The sequence below is a fragment of the Cricetulus griseus genome, chromosome 2 (assembly GCF_003668045.3).
Source record: "Cricetulus griseus strain 17A/GY chromosome 2, alternate assembly CriGri-PICRH-1.0, whole genome shotgun sequence".
NCBI classification, from domain to species: Eukaryota; Metazoa; Chordata; class Mammalia; order Rodentia; family Cricetidae; genus Cricetulus; species Cricetulus griseus.
In genome coordinates this window covers 413416450-413434953 of record NC_048595.1, presented here as the reverse complement: position 1 = coordinate 413434953, position 18504 = coordinate 413416450, and the positions used below count along the sequence as shown (strand labels likewise).

The following is an 18504-nucleotide window of genomic DNA, read 5'->3' as shown; positions in this document are numbered from 1 at the left end:
TTGGGCAACCTTTCCTGAGTTGATTGGTCCCCTGAAGCTGCAGAAATGTAGCTATACCTAGAGGCCCTCTCAGAGTGGTTGCTACACTCTGCATCCCACTGTTACCAGTAAAACACATCCAGAGCCCACCAGCTAACTTCTGATTGGTTCCTTGCCACATGGAGGGGATCTGGCTTCCTAGTAATTAGGGCAAGTCGGGAGCTCAGCACATGTCGCTGAGTCAGGGGCCTACTGGGTCTTTTCTGCAGCCTGTCATGGCTGCCAAAGCAGGGGGCTGGGTGAGGTTCTGGGTCCTTCACTCAAATGGCAGCATGCTATCTCATCTCTGAAAACACATGGCAGCTCCTCCTCCTACTTCAGTCTTAAGTGAAGCAGTCTAACCACTATAGATTCCTCATTCTATATACTTTTAAAGTTGCATCTTAAAACGGTAAATTTTCAGTGTGTGTGTGTGTGTGTGTGTGTTTGTGAAATCCTAAATCTCCAGGCCACCAACTGTGACTAGAAATGCCCAGCACCCATGTAACTGATGGTCCTGATGTTGCTCCTAGCGGCCCTCACAGGCAAGTGTCAACCCCAGTTCTCCCCATTTTCAGCAATGAATAGCTGTGGTTTGCCCTGTACTGGAGCTGAGACTCCAAACTAGAGCTTCCCTGCTCTCCCCTCTTTCCTGCCACAGATGGCCCTGCAGAGAGCTGAGTTCTGCATTCAGACTTGAAAAACTGAAGTTTAGGGCTGGGGAAATGGCTCAGAGGTTAAGAGCACTGACTGCTCTTCCAGAGGTCCTGAATTCAATTCCCAGCAACCATATGGTGACTCACAGCCATTCGTAATGAGATCTGGTGCCCTCTTCTGGTTTGCATGGGTACATGCAGACAGAAAACTGTATACATAATAAATAAATCTTAAAACACACGCGCGCACAACAAAAAAAGTATGCTTCCTTCCTGCAGCCTTAGGAAGACGTTAAAAGAGAAACTGAAGTGTAAGAGAAAATAATAAAACCTCAGATGGGTGTAGTGGCACACACACGAAGCCTGAGGAGGATACCTGGGCTCCGTGAGAAAAAAAAAAAGGCAAAAATAACAACAACAAAAAAGTAGAAAAGAAAATCTGATGGGGTATCTGCTATTCTGAAACAGTCAACAAAAAGAAAATATTAGCAACTCGTAGTGGGGTGTGGAAGCAGTGTGAGAGAAACCCGTGTGAGGTGGCGGATAAAGCAAATGAGCCGCTTCCGTGTGAGGAGAGGATTGGTGACAGGAAGCTTACAGCGGTTCGGCTGCAAGGTCAGGATTAAATCTGAGGATGTGCAGGGACTTTATCCAGAGCACCGAGGTGATTTAGGCAGCTGACAGCCGCGGGGGTTCCTGCTTGCTTTTCTCTTGACACTGCATGTTTCCATCCTTGCAGGTAAGAGACTAGATTGCTTGCAGCCTGCATTTCCCAGAGGCACCTGCAGCCGCTTAACAGAATCTTGGGCAGTCTGTTTCAAAGTGGCTGACTCCTCAAGTCACCTGTGTGAGTCATCACCAGCTTCAGGTAAAGCTGAGTGTTCGTCCCCATCTCCCCTGGGGGCCTTTGATGCACGGGAAGCCAGCGGGCCATTTCTCATGGTTGTACATGTGCTTCATTCAGGGTTTCCAAACTGAAAAGTATTTTGGAAAACAAGCATAATGGATAGGAGGTCAGAACTTTGAATGGCAATTAGTGTGCCTTTTAAAGAAAGAGGAAATGCTGACTTAAAATATTTTAATTACATTTATTTGCATGCGCGTGCGTGCGTGCGTGCATGTGTGTGTGTGTGCGTGCATGCTCACATGTGTTTGTGGGGGCCCTAGTGCCACAGAGTGCTAGTGGAGGCCAGAGAACAACTTTTTGGGTGATAGTTTTCTGTTTCTACCATGTGGGTTCGAGGTTATCAGGCTTGGCAGCAAATGCCTTTCCCTGCCGAACCACCTTGAAGGCCCAAAGCTGACTTAAGGTAAAGCTCAAGTTCCAGGTATTCATAATGTTAGACCCCCGAAAACTCAAGTATCCGGGGTCCCAGGCCACGTTCGCGGTCACCCCAATCACCAGGCAGATTCGAGAGCTTGCTGCAAACTGCACGAGGCTTTATTGTAATTTAACGAGCTAACCCCATGTTAGCTCGGGTCTTTCACCCACCCACCATGGCGGATGGCTAGAAAAGACGGCTCCTAGGGTCTCCCAAGAGATCTTATAGGACAGCGTAAGGGGAGTGTCTAGGGGTACGCACAGACTCAGGATTGATGTGCCTCCAGGCTTGGAGGGCTTGCCCTGTGTTGATTGGTCAACTGGTTGTTATGGCCCATAGGCCCTCCCAGGGTGGTTGCTATGCTCTCTACGTCATTGCTGTGCGCTTGTCTGTAAAGCACACCCAGGGTCATAAAGCATAGCGCCACCAGCTAACTTCTGATTGGTTCCTTGTCACGAGACAGACATCTGACTTTCTAGTGTCTAGAACAAGGTCATAGAAGCATGTGTTCGGCCGTTATGGCTGCCAAAAGGGAAGCTGGTCCCGTCAATAATGATCACTTGCTTGATAAAACACCTTTTAATGGCTTTTTCATACTCCCTGCCTCTTTACCCTATAAATTACACCTGCCTAGAATCCTTGATTCTGGGGACACTTAAACCAAGGCACTGGTTAGTTTTTTAATCCATATAATGTCCTGCCAGTAATAAAAAGAAAAAATTAAAGATAGCAGGGCTGGGTATATAGCCAGTTGGTAGAGTGCTTGCCTAGTGTATGTGAAGTCTAGGGTTCAATCCCCAGCACCACCTAAACCAGATGTAGTCACACACCTCTAATCCCAGCACTTGGGAGGTGGAGGCAGGAGGATGAGAAGGTCAAGATCATCTGGTTAGTCTTTAGCTAGACAGTGAATTTGAGGCCTGCAAGGGCTACATGGGACCCTGCTTCAAAACAAGAGAAACCAATCAAACAACAACAGCAAAAATCAAAAAACTGAAGTAGTTGATCATAAGGTATTGTGTATTAGCTGGGCAGGGTGGCGCACGCCTTTAATCCCAGCACTGGGGAGACAGAGGCAGGTGGATCTCTGTGAGTTTGAGACCAGCCTAGTCCAAAGACAGGTTCCAGGACAGCCTCCAAAGCCACAGAGAAACCCTGTCTCGAAAAACCAAAAAAAAAAAAAAAAAAAAAAATCAAAGGATGTAGCAATTTGGAAGGCAGATGCAGATACAATCCAAGAGTGGCATGTTATAGTGATTTCCTGAGTCACAAGCAGGATTAACTTTGAAGAAACAATTTGCTGATTTGGTGAACTATTTGGTAAGATTTAATGTGCAATGAATTAAATTAATTCTTCAATGGTGGTAGCATTTGTTTCAAAATTACAAACTATTTTGTGTTTATAAAGAAAGTTGATTTCTAAGTTCAAATCATTCTAGGTTTGGCTTGGGTTTGTTTCTCCAGTGAGATGAGAGTCACAATGATTGTCTTAGTTAGGGTTTCTATTGCTGTGAAGAGACACCGTGACCACACAACTCTTCCAAATGAAAACATTTAATTGGGGTAGCTCGCTTACATTTTCAGAGGTCCAGTCCATTGTCATCATGTCGAGGAGCATGGTGGCATGCAGGCAGACACGGTGCTGGAGAAGGAGCTAAGAATCCTACATCTTGCAGGCAACAGGAGATGGCTCAGTGCATAAAGGCTGACAACCCGGGATTGGTCCCCATGACCCACATGGTAGAGGAAGAGAACTGACTCCTGAAAGTTATCCTCTGACCCCAAACCTGAGCTGAGTCACACACATGAGTGTGTGCATGTGTGTGTGTGCGTGTGTGTGTGTGTGTGTGTGTGTGTGTGTGTGTGTGTGTATGTTTAAACTAGTTTAAAAGGTTTATTTTAGAAAAACAATGGAGTAGGGGAGTGTTTATGGAATACTAGTTTTCTTTTCCACACAGCTAGTAGTGTTAGACCCCCGAAAACTCAAGTATTCCGGGTCCCAGGCCACGTTCGTGGTCACCCCAATCGCCAGGCGGATTCAAGAGCTTGCTGCAAACTGCACGAGGCTTTATTGTAATTTAACGAGTTAACCCCATGTTAGCTCGGGTCTTTCACCCACCCACCATGGCGGACGGCTAGAAAAGACGGCTTGAAGCCGCTGTGCATAGATCTTTATAGGGCAGTGTAAGGGGAGTGTCTAGGGGGTACGCACAGGCTTACGCACAGGCTCACGATTGGTGTGCTTCCAGGCTTGGAGGGCTTGCCCTGTGTTGATTGGTCAACTGGTTGTTATGGCTCATAGGCCCTCCCAGGGTGGTTGCTATGCTCTCTACATCATTGCTGTGCGCTTGTCCGTAAAGCACACCCAGAGCCATAAAGCATAGCACCACCAGCTAACTTCTGATTGGTTCCTTGTCACGAGACAGGCATCTGACTTTAGTGATTAGGTCAAGGTCATAGAAGCACATGTTCGACCATTATGGCTGCCAAAAGGGAAGCTGGTTCCTTCAGTAGCAGTTGATTTGGAGAGGAAGTGTTGCTGGCCAAGGCTGTGTTCTATGTGATGTAGATCCCAGTATGTGTGATCTAGTACTTGGCTTGCAGGATAACCATTGTTGAGATTATACTTGAGTAAACTGAGTACTGTGTGTCTGCTGTGGCCAAGTGACTATATGCCATTTGTCAGTCTTCTTCCTGTTTCTGACTTCCCTTTCCAAGCTCCAGCAGGGAGGATGAAACAGTCAGACAGAGGAGGAGAGGTGACCGACAAGGACGGAACACTCACCACGGCAACCAGTCCTGAGAATGGTATGTGTCACCAGAGCTCCTTTTCTAGCCCCGAGGAGACATATATAGTAATATCTGAATATGTGATCAAGTACACGGGGACACTTGCTGTGATCCTTATGGGGGGCTCGTTCTGCACCTTTGCCCACTAGCACTAATGTCAATAAATCTGAGGGCAACTGTCAGTGCAAGAAAGACAATTGCGGTGGGAGAGGCAGAGCCCCACCAGGCCACACTGTTTTATATAAAACTCAGACCCGCATGACTTGCTCACATTCACTTGAAAGACACTTGTTTTTATAATGAAAAAAATTAAGGATTTACTATGCATGTAGTTCCTTTACTCAGTAGAATGTTGAAATTTCTATTAGGAAGTCTAAGGGGGACTGGCAAGATTGCTCAGTGAGTGAGGGTACTTGTCATCAGAGCCGGTGACCTCGAGTTAGAAGGAGACAACCAAGTCCCTCAAATTGTCCTCTGACCTCCACAGATGCATACAAAACACACACACACACACACACACACACACACACACACACACACACGATAGATGGATGGATGGATGGATGGATGGATGGATGGATGGATGGATGGATGGATGTGAAAAGGTGTAATGGGAGAGCCAGCCGGATGGCTCAGTAGGTAGAGATACTTGCTGTCAAGGCTGACAACATGAGTTCAATCCCTGGGACCTACATGGTTTTAAAGAGAGACCCGACTCCTGCAAGTTATCCTCTGGCTTCCACACAAATGCTGTGCCATGCCTGGCCACCCTGCCCTACACAAAGAAATAAATAACTCAATGTAATTTTAAAACGCTAAAATACGGGGCTGGAGAGATGGCTCAGAGATTAAGAGCATGACTGCTCTTCCATAGGTCCTGAGTTCAATTCCCAGCAACCACATGGTGGCTCACAGCCATCCATGAGATCTGGTGCCCTCTTCTAGTGTGCAGATATACATGGAAGCAGAATGTTGTAAAAATAATAAATAAATAAAATATTTTTTAAAAAAGCTAAGTGCAATGGGAGAGGTTTTCATTAATACTTTCAATAAGTATTTTCAGAAAGGGTACACATAACCAACTGTGTTTGACTTCGAGAAAGAAGGTCCAGAAAACAGCTGGATGGGTTAGGGATACATTCCTGTCTGGTAAGGTGGAAGAGGGAAAGAGATTGCATTGTTCTCATGGTATCTCATGTCTACACACTAACTACCAGTCATCTACTTTTACTTTCAGAGAAAGCTAGCTTATTCGCAGTTTGCCAAAAGTAACCTTTTCACATAGTCACTCGGTCTTCTGAAATTTATGGTGTAAATGATGGGACAGGGCTTGAGCCACCCCCCCTTAGACATTAAATCCAGTGTTGTTCCCACTCATCCAGTGACTGGCAAGCCCAGCATTCTTAGCAGCTTTGGCCACACCAGCTTCCTTGCCACCACTAACCACCTGCTGGCCTCTGGCCTCCTTCTCTAGGCCTCTCTGGAATCCTGAGGCTCCTCCTGCAGGAACTGAGTCTTTTCTATAGTCGAGATGTGAATGGCTTGTGTCTCTTATATGACCTCCTCCACTCCCCATGGCTGCAGGCTCTTTTAAAGGTGAGTTTGGAAAGCCTTTGCTTGCTCTGGCTGGAAAAAAACAGTATCTTGGTCCATTCTGGTTACTGTAAAAGCATGCCAAAAATGTTGGTTTATTTATTTGCTTTTTAAAGTAAAACTGCATCTTCTTTGTTTTGCATACTTTTAATTTCACAACAAAAACAAAACAAAATAAAAACAAACAGCAGCAACAACAAAAATCTCCATAAAACCCCGATACACAACACTCGATCTTGCTGTCAGGTAAGGAGAAAATTTTCCTGTCTTAAAAAACAAGGACAGGGGCTGGAGAGATAGCTCAGAGGTTAAGAGCACCACCAACTGCTCTTCCAGAGGTCCTGAGTTCAATTCCCAGCAACCACATGGTGGCTCACAACCATCCCTTATGAGATCTGGTGCTCTCTTCTGGTGTGCAGATATGCATGGAAGCAGAATGTTGTATGCATAATAAATAAATAAAATATTTTTTAAAAAAGAAACAAGGACAGGAAAGAAGTAACCAGCAGAGAGTTGGATGGGTGAAGGCCAGGCATGGCTGCTGGAGGAGCCATAGGAAAAATGATGCAGAGCTTGCAGGCTTTCCAGAGGGAACTCTAAACTGCTCCCATGTGAGATGCATTCTCAGCATCCTTACATAGGAGGTCAGCATCAGGGACAGTGATGCCTAACTCCTCCACTGATGCCTCACTGGGTCTTCATCAGTGCCCAGGCCAATTGTGATCATATTGGAGTTGCTCTGAGAAGCCAGAAAGGAGAAGCATGACTTTTAACAACAGTGCCATGGATCCTTGACGGCCCTGTTTTTTTGTCAGTCTCAGTCAACTGCTGCAGGATCTCTACAATTGGGTGGTCAGGGTTGGTTTCCAAGTGCTTTTTGACCATGATGTAGCTCATGATAGAGCTGTCTCGTGGTGCCTGGGCCTTCATGAACTGCTCTGTGTTTGCTGTCTAGCTACAGGTGCTTATCATAACACAGCAGAGTGAGGACTCATGCCCATTGCAGGTTGCCACCTTCTCCACTTTCTTATCAAGAATCTCCTTCACGATCTTGCAAAGATTCTCAAAACTTCACCTGCTCTCCTCCACTTTTTTTCTGGTGTCTCTAGACCATCTTTGTCCAGAGACCAGGCTCCTCCCATCAGCTGCTTGAGCTGATGCATGCCGTACTTGTCAAGAGGAAGTGTGCTCCCTCACATACTCGTGAAGGCAGAGTTGGTCACCCATTCTTTGTTCTCACCAGTGATGCCATAGATGGACTTCTGCATCTCCTTCATGTCAAACACGTACTCTGACACGGGAGTCATCTCTTCTCCAGGCTGAGAGGCATGGCAGCACAGTAGCTCAGAGAAGCTTCACTGGTGAGTGGAAGCTTTAAGGACTCCAAGCTTTAGATTCTTCGTGAATACTTTGTAAAACTTCTTGTAGTTTTCTTCCAGCTTCAAGAGTCGAAGGCCGCCCTTCTGAATGTTTTTATGGATGACTTTCAAGGCTTTGCTCTTTTGAAGCATTTTTTGGAGATGTTCAAAGTCAGGTCCTCAGAATCAACCACACCACAGATGAAGTGGAGATACTTGGCTGTCCATTATAAGCATATGATGGGCATAGTTGGATGTTGTTCCTCTCGTTTTCAAAGGGGTCAAAGAATAAATAGCAATGTCCTGGATTCTGGCTAGCCTTCTACAGACGAGTGCTTGACTGCCAAGTGTCTTCCCAGTCTGGTGAGGCTCTTACAGAATCCCTCATATTCCTCCTGAGTTACGTATGTCATCAGTGTTTCTGGTCCAAAGGGGGTTGGCCTTGTTCAGTTCTTCTGATCAACACACTTATCCTTAGTCTTCTTTTTCTCTTTGCCAGTGTCCTCATCTGATCCCACATCTTCAGGCTTAGGCTTTTTCTCTTCATCCTTATCTTTTTCTCCTTTCTCTTTGTCTACGTCATCATCACTGATCTCCTGAGAGTGATGGGAAAGCCATCAGGAGGAGCGCTTCTTCACCACCAACTTTCTTCTCCTCTATTCTGCTGGTATTATGAAAAGTAAAGGATCACTTTGGATGGTAGAGCAAGCTCTGTAAAGTACCTGCCTGACATGCACAAAGCCCTGGGTTAGATCCCAGCACTGTGCAAAACAGCTATGTCAGTTACTGCTCCCTTTCTGTGAAGCAACGCCATATCCAAGGCAACTCTTCTAAAAGAAGGCATTTGGCTGAAGGTTGCTTATAGTTTTGTAGGGTTAGTCCAGGATCTTCATGACAGGAAGCAGAAAGGCATGCCACTGTAACAGAGCTGTATATCCTGATCCATGGGCAACCCAAAGAGAGTGAGACCCTGGGCCTGTAATGGGCTTTTGAAACCCAAAGCTCCTCCAGCAAGGCCACACCCACTTCAACAAGGTCACAGCTTCTAATCCTTCCCAAACAATACCACTCCCTAGTGACTAAACATTTAAATATATGAGCCTATGGGAGCCATTCTCTTTCAAACCACTGTACCAGGTGAGGTGGCACATGCCTGTAATCTTAGCACTCAGGAAGTAGGGCGTGGTATAATCAGAAGTTCAAAGTCATCCATGGCTACAAAGTCAAGTTGAAGGCAGCAACCTGGAATCAATGAGACCCTGTCTCCAAAAAAGTGGGGGAGAAGATACAGAGAGAAAGAGAGAGACAGAGTCAGACAGACACACCACACACACACACACACACACACACACACACACACAGAAAGAGAGAGAGAAAGACAGACAGACAGACAGACAGAGACAGAGAAACAGAGAGAGACAGAGACAGAGAGAGACAGAGACAGACAGAGACAGACAGACACATCCCTGTTAGCTTTGGAAGCAGTTAGGAATGAAAAAGTGTGTCTGCTCCTTTCTTTACTGTCCCCAACTTATTTTTTCAGAAGCCTCTAGGATCACAAACCAATTACCACAATGGCCACCAGCAACTCCCTCTCAGTGCCCCACAATCCTTTGTTCTTAAGGCCAACCCTGGACAAATAGTGCTTTTATGAAAAGCCGCTCGTGGATGGGCATGGTGGTGCACACCTTTATTCCCACACTTGGGAGGCGGAAGCAGGTGGGTCTCTGTGAGGCAGCCTTACCTACATAGTAAGTTTCAGGTAGTGGGGAACACATATTGAAACCCTGTCTCTAGAAATTGCTGAAAGCCTTTGTCATTTATTACAGAAGTAGCAATTAACATTCTAGGTATCAACCCACCAGATTTAACTTCTGATGAAAAAAAAAAAACTTGCCTTGCAAAGTCTGCAAAAAATACAGACTCCATCATATTTGTTGCTATAAATTTGGCTGTATAATCTTGATATATAGACTATATACTGGGTGCTTAATATTCTCAAAAAGGCCCCAGAGAAAGGAAATTCTTTCTCACCAGGCAGGACTCAGTGGTAAGTTCCCACTGCCTGCCCCGAGGCTGGAGGCAGCAGCCTCTGGATCTCACACTGCATAGCTGTAGTGTTTCCTTTGATATAGCACTGAGAAGGCCCCTTGAACCAGCTAATAGCGTTTTACAAGTCATGTCCCCTTTGAGACACTAGGTGTCCTGCTTTTGTCAAGACTTTATCTGTCTTCCTGGCTCTGAGAGATTATGCCTGATATCTTTGCTGTATCAGAGAACTGGTAGTTGTGTCTGTGGGAATATAAACTGGAAGCCTTGTGGGAGAAAAAGAGCTTTTTGTGAGAAGTTTTAGAAAGAACTTGTAAAGAATTTTTAAGGAGGAGAATTTTTTTTTCCAGGTTTTTTGAGACAGGGTTTCTCTGTGGCTTTAGAGGCTGTCCTGGAACTAGCTCTTGTAGACCAGGCTGGTCTTGAACTCACAGAGATCCACTTGCCTCTGCCTCCCGAGTGCTGGGATTAAAGGCGTGCGCCACCACCGCCTGGCATTAAGGAGGAGAATTTTTAAGGAGACCATCTAGAGAGAACTTTAAGAGCTTTTAGAGGGAGAACTTCTTGAAGAGAAAATTTTAGAGGGAACTTTTGGGGGGAAATCTTAAAGAAAGCTTATTGAGAGAGAACTTTTGGGAAGAACATTTTCCGAAGAATAAAGAGCCTTGAGAAAAATGATGCCTGTATGAACTGATTCATTGGCCCTCAGGTCATTTTAGTCTGCCTCAGCCCGCCTGCTGTAAGCCTCTTGCCTAAACCCTCAACAAGAAGCAAAACAAAATGCCATTCCTTTTTTGTTAAAATCGGGAACTTAAAACATCCATGGATCTGGTTGGCACTCTTATCCTGGTAGAGTTTTTTTAAATTTGATTAAAATTCTGTGCATCATACAGAGTAGATGTTCTGAACAAGTGTTCTTAAGAAAGATCCCTTAAGATTGCTGTGAGTGTTTCTTCTGATTAAGCATGAAAATATGGTCAGCCTTATGACGCGTGCTTTAGTCTTTAGAATTGAAGTGGTAACATCTTCTGTATGACCAAAGATACATCATTTGTTTTAAATCACTTGACCCCAGGTCTCATGTTGACCCTTGGCTTGCCTGGAACTCACTATGTAGACCATGCTTAGCTAGCACTTGATCCCTACCAGGAAACACACACACACACACACACACACACACACACACACACACACACACACACACACACATTTCCCAGGGCCAGGAGTTTGAGTTTCATTATACATGCTCCCCCGGCTCACCATCTTTGGTGAGAACAGGCTCTCTGAGCTTAGTACTACCTACAGCTGTCAATCAACCTAGGCCACTCCCACACACTCTTGGGTATGAGCTCTACAGTACGGCAGGAAGCTCACTCATCACAGTTATAAATGGGAAAGGCTAATCTTCCTCTTGAACTGACTTTCTCTATCTGTAAGAGAAATTGGATTACCAGAATAAGATGAAGGGCAGCACTGTGAAGCTGGACTCCTCATCCAGTAGAGAAAAGAATCCTCAAGGGTCAGGGGAGATGAAGCTGGAATTTGCACAAATGAATCCACACTGGAGAATTGCCTGAGAAGGGGCACTGAACAACTTCAGAGAACACAGCAGAGCATGGATGAGCACATTCCGAATGTCTGGCTTCGGGACCCTTGGTGGGTCGTGAGCCCACACGATTCATGCCCTGTACAACTGCCCAGCACAGAGGTCTTAGGGGGGTCTCTACCCCATAGACCCTCCCTTGAGAAGCCCCCATGTCATGTACATTGTCCATAGATCCCTGTTAGTGTCAGCATCAGAAATCTTCTCTACCTTTCTCACTTTAACAAGGGCAACATTTGCATACGTTTTATTCATGAAATTGCTCTGGGGCTATCAGTCTCCTGGTGGCAGCCAGGAGTGAAGCCTCTGAAGCACTGGGACCTCCACTCAGCCGCTAAAGTCACACAGTGTCACTTGTTCAGGTGTCAACACAGCCGCATCGGCTGTTTCTTCCTTTGAGAGCCTTTACTCTAAAATGGTACTGGTCACATCTTCCATGTCACTCTCCCTTCTGCAGGTCTATGACTGTCTCCAGAAGTTTAAAGAAAGGAAACCAGTTCCTGCGACAACTCATGCGCAGATCTTATGCTGTGAGGTAAGATGGCTCTACCCAGAAGACCTATAGAGCCTTTGCTGATGTCCTCTGACCAGTAGTTTGTTTAAATGAGTGGAGGTTTCTGTTGGAAGAGCTTGGCAAATGAGTATGCATTTTAATAAATGTTAATTGGAATTAATATAAGGAAGAAAATTGTCTTCCAAAATTAACACACATGCAAACACGCACCCGCACACACACATACACGCATGCACATTCTTAGCACATGACTATCTCTGCCTTTGCTCCGTCCTTTATGTTCAACTGGCCCTATTATACAAGCTGACATTGCAGTAATTATTCTCCAGTTTCTATCTCTAATGTGGACCTTGTTTGGACTCCAGTCTTCGCTGTCTAACTTCCTTCTCCCCATTTTACTGGATGTTGGATGAACACCTCAAGCTTAGCATGCTTTCAACATGTCCCCTTCAACTCACGGCTCTCATAGCCCTTCCTGTCTCAGTCAATGACAGCTCCACTGTCAGGCCAGAATCTTGGGGATAACCAGTGAGTCTATTTTTCTCTCGTATCTCATGCAATCTTGTGGCAAACCCTGCTAGCTCCACCTCCAAATACATCCGGACCCTCACCAGTCTTGTGCCACCTAATATAGTTCAGTACAGGCCATTGACACGCCTTACACAAATAACTAGGTGTCACCTCCACTGACTCTTTCGGCTCTACCATTGCTCCCTCATGTCTGCTTCCAGCAGAGAAGCCAAAGGCATTTTCCTTAAAAGCAAGCCAGACCGTGCTGTTTCTCTGCCCCAGTCCTCCTCAAGACCTCCCATCTGTGAAAAAAAAAAAAAAAGCCCAAATTCTAACACACTTGAACATGCCTGGGCCTCTCTGGTGGCTTTATCTCACATTTACTTCCTCCACCTGCTCTCTCATCTCCAGTCTTGTTGGCTTCATGGTCGACAAGCTCCTGATGCATCCTTTGTGCTCTTGCCCTTCCCTAAGCCATGGGCGTTCCTGCTCGTGAGCCCTCATGATCTTCCTATTCCACTCCTCAGAAGGCCACGTTCTGGGAAAAGCTTTTCCTGGCCACTCATCTAAAACTGGGCCCCTTCCTGGAACTCCCTGGCCAGCTCCCTGCTTTATTTTCCCTCATAACTCTTTATATCAGACAAAAATGTTCATTTCTGTTTCATTTATTGCCTAGGCCTCCTCACTAGGATGTGAGCTCCGAGACAGTGAGAATTTTTGTTTGTTTTATGTCCACTACATGCAATGTGTTCAAAGCCATAGGAAAAAAATCAAAAAGTGGGGGAGAAAGAAGGAAGAGACTATACCCTCCATTCCAGCAATCGGCAATTCAAACTGTCCCCAGATGTCTGCAGGATACCATACACATGTCATCTTACTCACTGTAACCCCAGGGGACAGGCGTGAAGCCTATAACCTGCATGTTTTATTTGGCCTTGGGCAGTGACGCATGGGTGCTGAGGATTCATACTCTGAAATCGGGTTTACAGTTCATTCTAAGTCATTTCATGTTTGCAGCAAGTATCGAAATTACTGATAAAATGATACACTTTTTAAAGATTTTATTTGTTTATTATGTATACAACATTCTGCTTCCATGTATATCTGCACACCAGAAGAGGGCACCAGATCTCATCATGGATGGTTGTGAGCCCCCATGTGGTTACTGGGAATTGAACCCAGGACCTCTGGAAGAGCAGTCAGTGCTCTTAACCTCTGAGCCATCTCTCCAGCCCAAAATGATACACTTTTAAATAAAAAAAAATCATCATTCCCACTTTCTACTCAAAGAATGGAGCTTCTCGTGAGTCTGCATGGCCTGAATTCTGTCTGTGGCTTCATCTGCCTATAATGCACTGACATTAAGATCCATTTTAGCAACCACAGGGGGAAAGGCCTTGCTACATGGGCTATCATGGGTTTAATCTGTCTTGAGCCTTGGCTTCTATCTGCTGTAGTAAAGTTTAATAGCTAAGGAAAGACTAGGCCCTGTCTCTGGAGACAGAAAAGGAGGCTTCAGTAACAACGTCACTTAGGTCAACATCATGTCAGTACATCTATCTTTCAGCCTGTTTGAAGTCGACCAAGAGATAAAGATTATTGTTATTTATGTGTAAATGTCTGTGTAAGTGTATGTTACATGTGTGGTGATTCCCTCAGAGGCCAGCTGGAGTTATGGGCAGTTGTGACCCACCTGAATGGGTGATGGGAATCAGACTTGAGTCTTCTAAAAAAAAGCAGCAAGCTCTCATAACCCCCAAGCCATCCCTCCAGCCCCCGGTGATAAAAATTTTAAGTATTTTATTTCATTTCATTTTGCTTTTTGGAAGCAGGGTCTCACCTGTAGGCCAGGGTGGTCTGTGACTCACTTTGTAGCCAAGCTAGCTTCAGAGTTTTGGTGACCCTCATGACTCAGTCTCTCAAGTGCTAGGATTACAGGTATAAGACACCCAGCTTAAATATACTTTATGCTGTACATTTTTCCATCATGAATCAGGTCTTGGAGCTACTGCCCAAGGCCTCCAGTTCTCCTGAGATCCAAGAGCTAAGACAAGTCCTCCAGGCTCCACACTGCAAGGTAAGCAGTTGCTAAAATGGACAAAATCTGCCCATCTGGCGTATGACAGAGGTGGGAAGAGTAAATAAAAACAATATAAAATGTTAACTCTGGCCAGGCGTTGGTGGCGCACGCCTTTAATCCCAGCACTCAGGAGGCAGGCGGATCTCTGTGAGTTCGAGGCCAGCCTGGTCTCCAGAGCAAGTGCTAGGATAGGCTCCAAAGCTACACAGAGAAACCCTGTCTCGAAAAAAAAAATGTTGTCTCTGGTTATATATTCTGTTTCTGTACATGGACAACCAACAGATTATACTTGAAGGTATGGGGCTCACATGTGATTGAGTAATCATTGAACCAGTGCTGTCACATGTATGAGGAGGCACCCAGAGCTTTCCAGGGTGTCTTGTTCTCCTAAAAGGATACTATCCCTGCAGAATTCTGGGCAGTTATCTGGGGTAGCTTCTGCTTACAAAGAAATAATCTCCTTACTTTCCACATTGGAAAGATTTTGAGTTTTGAATACAAAATATGAAATTATTTGAGATATGTATTTATTTGTATATATGTATATGTGCCTTTGGGTGTTTATTGCACCACATGTGTGCAGATGCCTGCAGAGACCAGAAGGGGGCATCAGATCCCCTGGCACTGGAGTCACAGACAATTGTAAGCTGCCTGATGTGGGCGCTGGGAGCAGAACCCAGGTCCACTGAAAGAGTAAGCTCTTTATCTCTCCATCCCCTGGAAGAGATTGCTGTGCACTTTTTAACCTCTGTATTCCCTGACCCCTTGTCCATAAACAGGGAGTAATAAATATACCTATCTTATAGGGTGACTGTGACTGAAATTTGCTTAGAATCATGCCTGACATATAGGTGTAGTGTTTGCAGTTGTGTGTCTGATATAATATCGCGTCACCATCTTTGAGATGCTCGTGTGTCATGTGGGACATTTACTCACCTTTCCCTTTCTGTTCCCAGGCTTTGCTCAGTGCCCATGATACAGTAGCTCAGAAGGATTTTGAACCCCTTCTCCCCCCACTGCCGGACAATATCCCCGACAGTGAAGAAGCAATGAGGATTGTTTGTTTAGTGAAAAACCACCAGCCCCTGGTAAGGAAATAATTCTATCTTTTGTTTAGGGCTATGCCAGGGTCCACTGTGATCTAAGTCGTATCTAATGGTTACTTGAATGCAGTTTTGTCTCAATCACACACACAGAGTGGAAATAATGGCATGGTAGCTAGTGTAATTGTCCCTGTGGTTCGAACACACTGCTGGTCATGTTTTCATGACCAAAGGGCTTCTGTTTAGTGTATTTCTTTTATGAGAAGACAAGACATAATATAAACTTCTCTGGTGAAAACAAGACATCTGTATTATATATTTTATTTGTCATTCATGTATTTTACTCAATTCTAATACATTAGCCTACATCTTTCTCTTCTACTAATAGGAAGTGGGTAAGATGTTAGCTGACTCTAAGAGCACTTCTTTCCATTGTGTTACAATCATGGACACTTTATTTTTGGAAGGTTCTAGATATTGTCTGTCTGTATATCATATGGAGGCCTTATGAAGCCAAGGTCTGATGGCTTTTCTTTTTTGATGGCATGATGTGGCTGATGGCCACAGGGCGATCGGGGCAACTTCTGTTTAGTTAAAAAAAAAAATCCTGTCTAAAAGACAAGAGCTGTGCTGACTGAGGGAAGCTACCAGAAAAATAGTTGTGTTAGTAAGCCCAGAATTCATTGTGTTCTCTCTTCAGGGAGCTACCATCAAGCGCCATGAGATAACAGGGGATATCCTGGTGGCCAGGGTCATCCATGGCGGGCTGGTGGAGAGGAGTGGTAAGCTGGGGTGGCACTGTGTAAGCCAGACACAGGGGACACTGGATTCCATGTTTTTTCCAGAAGCAAGAAGTCTCTTTCTGCACTTAGGTCAGGGCCTTCAGATGTCCCTTTGCTTGGCTAGAGCAGTAAAAGAAACCAGGAACAAATGTTTCAAGAGACTCCAGCACCCTTGTCCAGAGAGCCCCTACAAGGGATGCATTCTTGTGAACATTCTCAAGGCAACCAAACTAAGCAAGCATTATCATGACATTTTACAGATAGAAGAACTGGGTCTCACGGAGGAGGAGTAATTAATTTGATCAGGTTACTCAGTTTGAGTCGGGACTCAAGTCCCTGATTCTGTATTTCCAGCCTTTTGACCCTTCTGCTTCCAAAATGGCAGAGCTCTTGTTCATCTTGGCCTGGCAATTGTTTGTGCTTTCTGCCTATCACAGCCCCCTTTCGCCTCTGTGTTTCCACAGCTGCCTCATGTCCTTGTCGCCCACTGCCCCCTGGAATCTGCAAGTGGCTGGCAGCCTGACACCCTTCTAGAAAATCCTAAGGTGTTCCTCATTGCAAGTCCCCTGACCCTTCTTTCATCTTTCTGCCTCAGGACCATCATTATTCTTGATTTCTCTCCAGATGGTCATCCTGTTGCTTAAACCTCCCATCACTCCTGATATTTCTCAAGGTGTTAAAAAACACCAACACATAATAATCACGTATATTAGCAAGCTACTGTGTTAAAATGTAGTGATAATCGAGGTATTTGCTTTCTCTTTTTTGAATTGAAAATAATTTTTTCATACAGTATATTCTGATCACAGTTTTCCCTTCCCTGTCTCCCAGATCCTCCCCACCTCCACACCTTCTCCTTTCTTTAGAAAACAAACAAAACAGAACAAATTTTTTTTTAAGAAAAGAAAATAGTATGAGAAACATACACAAACAAAATACAAAATTGGAGACCACAACATATAAGCAATCAACCAGTGAGGTAAAAATGTTTTAAACAAAGCAATATAAGACCAAAAAAGTCTACAAAAATACCATTGAGTTTGTTTTGTGTGCGGCCTCTGCTGTTGGGTGTGGGGCGTGGTTTGTATACCTAGTGAGACTCCTTGTTAGGGCTCATGTCGTTTTCCCCCTCAGTGCTGGGTCCCTGTGTGACTTGGACCTGTGCTTTCTGCCACAGTTTCTGAGTTGTTGTGTGAGTCATGTTGTGTCTGGAAGACACTGTGTCCTTGGTGTCATCCATCCCCTGGACTCTTACAATCCTCCACCCCTCTTCTTCACAGTTCCCCGAGCCCCGAGAGGAGGGGTTTGAAGGAGATATCCCATTTAGGGCCGAGTATGTCCCTGTCTCTCACTCTTTGCACATTGTTGAGTTGTGGGTCTCTGGATTTGTTCCCATCCACTGCATGAGGAAGCTTCTCTGATGATGACTTCTCTGATGATGACTGAGCACAACACTGATGTCTGGGTATAGCAAGATGTTGCTAGGAGCTATTTTATTGCTGTGATCCATTAGCAGAACAATGCATTTGGTTTTGCCTAGGCCCATGGCTACCCAAGCATTGTCAGGTGTGGAATCTTAATTCCCTTCTCCTTAAGTGTCCACTGCTTATTTATACTGAGGAATCTTGTGGTCCTTCCTCCTCTCTGCCTTTAAACTAAAATGCACAGCCCATTATTCTGACATGCAGGCCTCCTACAATGCTTTAGAACATTAGAGTTAAAGGCTTCAGCCTTGTATATATGTGTCTGTATATGTGTGTGTGTGTGTTTATAGGTGTGTATGTGTATGCATGTTTATGTGGGTTTATGTATGTATATGTGTGTGTATTTATATGTGTATATGTAGGTTTATATGTGTGTGTTTATGTATGTGTGTATGTATGTTTATATGTTTACCTGATTATGTGTGTTTATATGTATGTGTATGTATGTGTTTGCATGTGCATTTGTGTATATGTGTCTTGTGTGTTTATATGTTTATATGTTTATATGTGTTTATATGTGTGTATGTGTTTATGTATGTGCTCATATGTGTATACATGTATGTATGTTTATATGTGGGTATGTATGTATGCTTATTTGTGTGTGTGTGTTTGTGTCTGTGTCTGTACATGTTGTTAGGGACTGAGTCCAGGCCTTGAACATGGTAGGTAGGTGCTTTACCACTGAGCTGCAACCTTGAACTC

At 44.8% G+C, this 18504-nt stretch overlaps 1 protein-coding gene and 1 pseudogene across 1 annotated transcript in view; one reads left to right on the top strand and one right to left on the bottom strand.

The window, feature by feature from the left end:
- The first annotated feature begins 4714 nt into the window (after positions 1-4714).
- Mpp4 (membrane palmitoylated protein 4) overlaps positions 4715-18504 on the top strand; it is a 40722-nt gene continuing 26932 nt past the window's right edge. Inside the window, exons 1-6 of the mRNA XM_027396988.2 lie at positions 4715-4804; positions 6261-6382; positions 11847-11924; positions 14410-14490; positions 15450-15581; positions 16237-16318. Of these exons, the coding sequence (XP_027252789.1) occupies positions 4729-4804; positions 6261-6382; positions 11847-11924; positions 14410-14490; positions 15450-15581; positions 16237-16318 (571 nt within the window). The 5' untranslated portion in view covers positions 4715-4728. The remainder of the gene's footprint in view (positions 4805-6260; positions 6383-11846; positions 11925-14409; positions 14491-15449; positions 15582-16236; positions 16319-18504) is intronic.
- Positions 6976-11468, bottom strand: LOC113833110 (annotated as a pseudogene).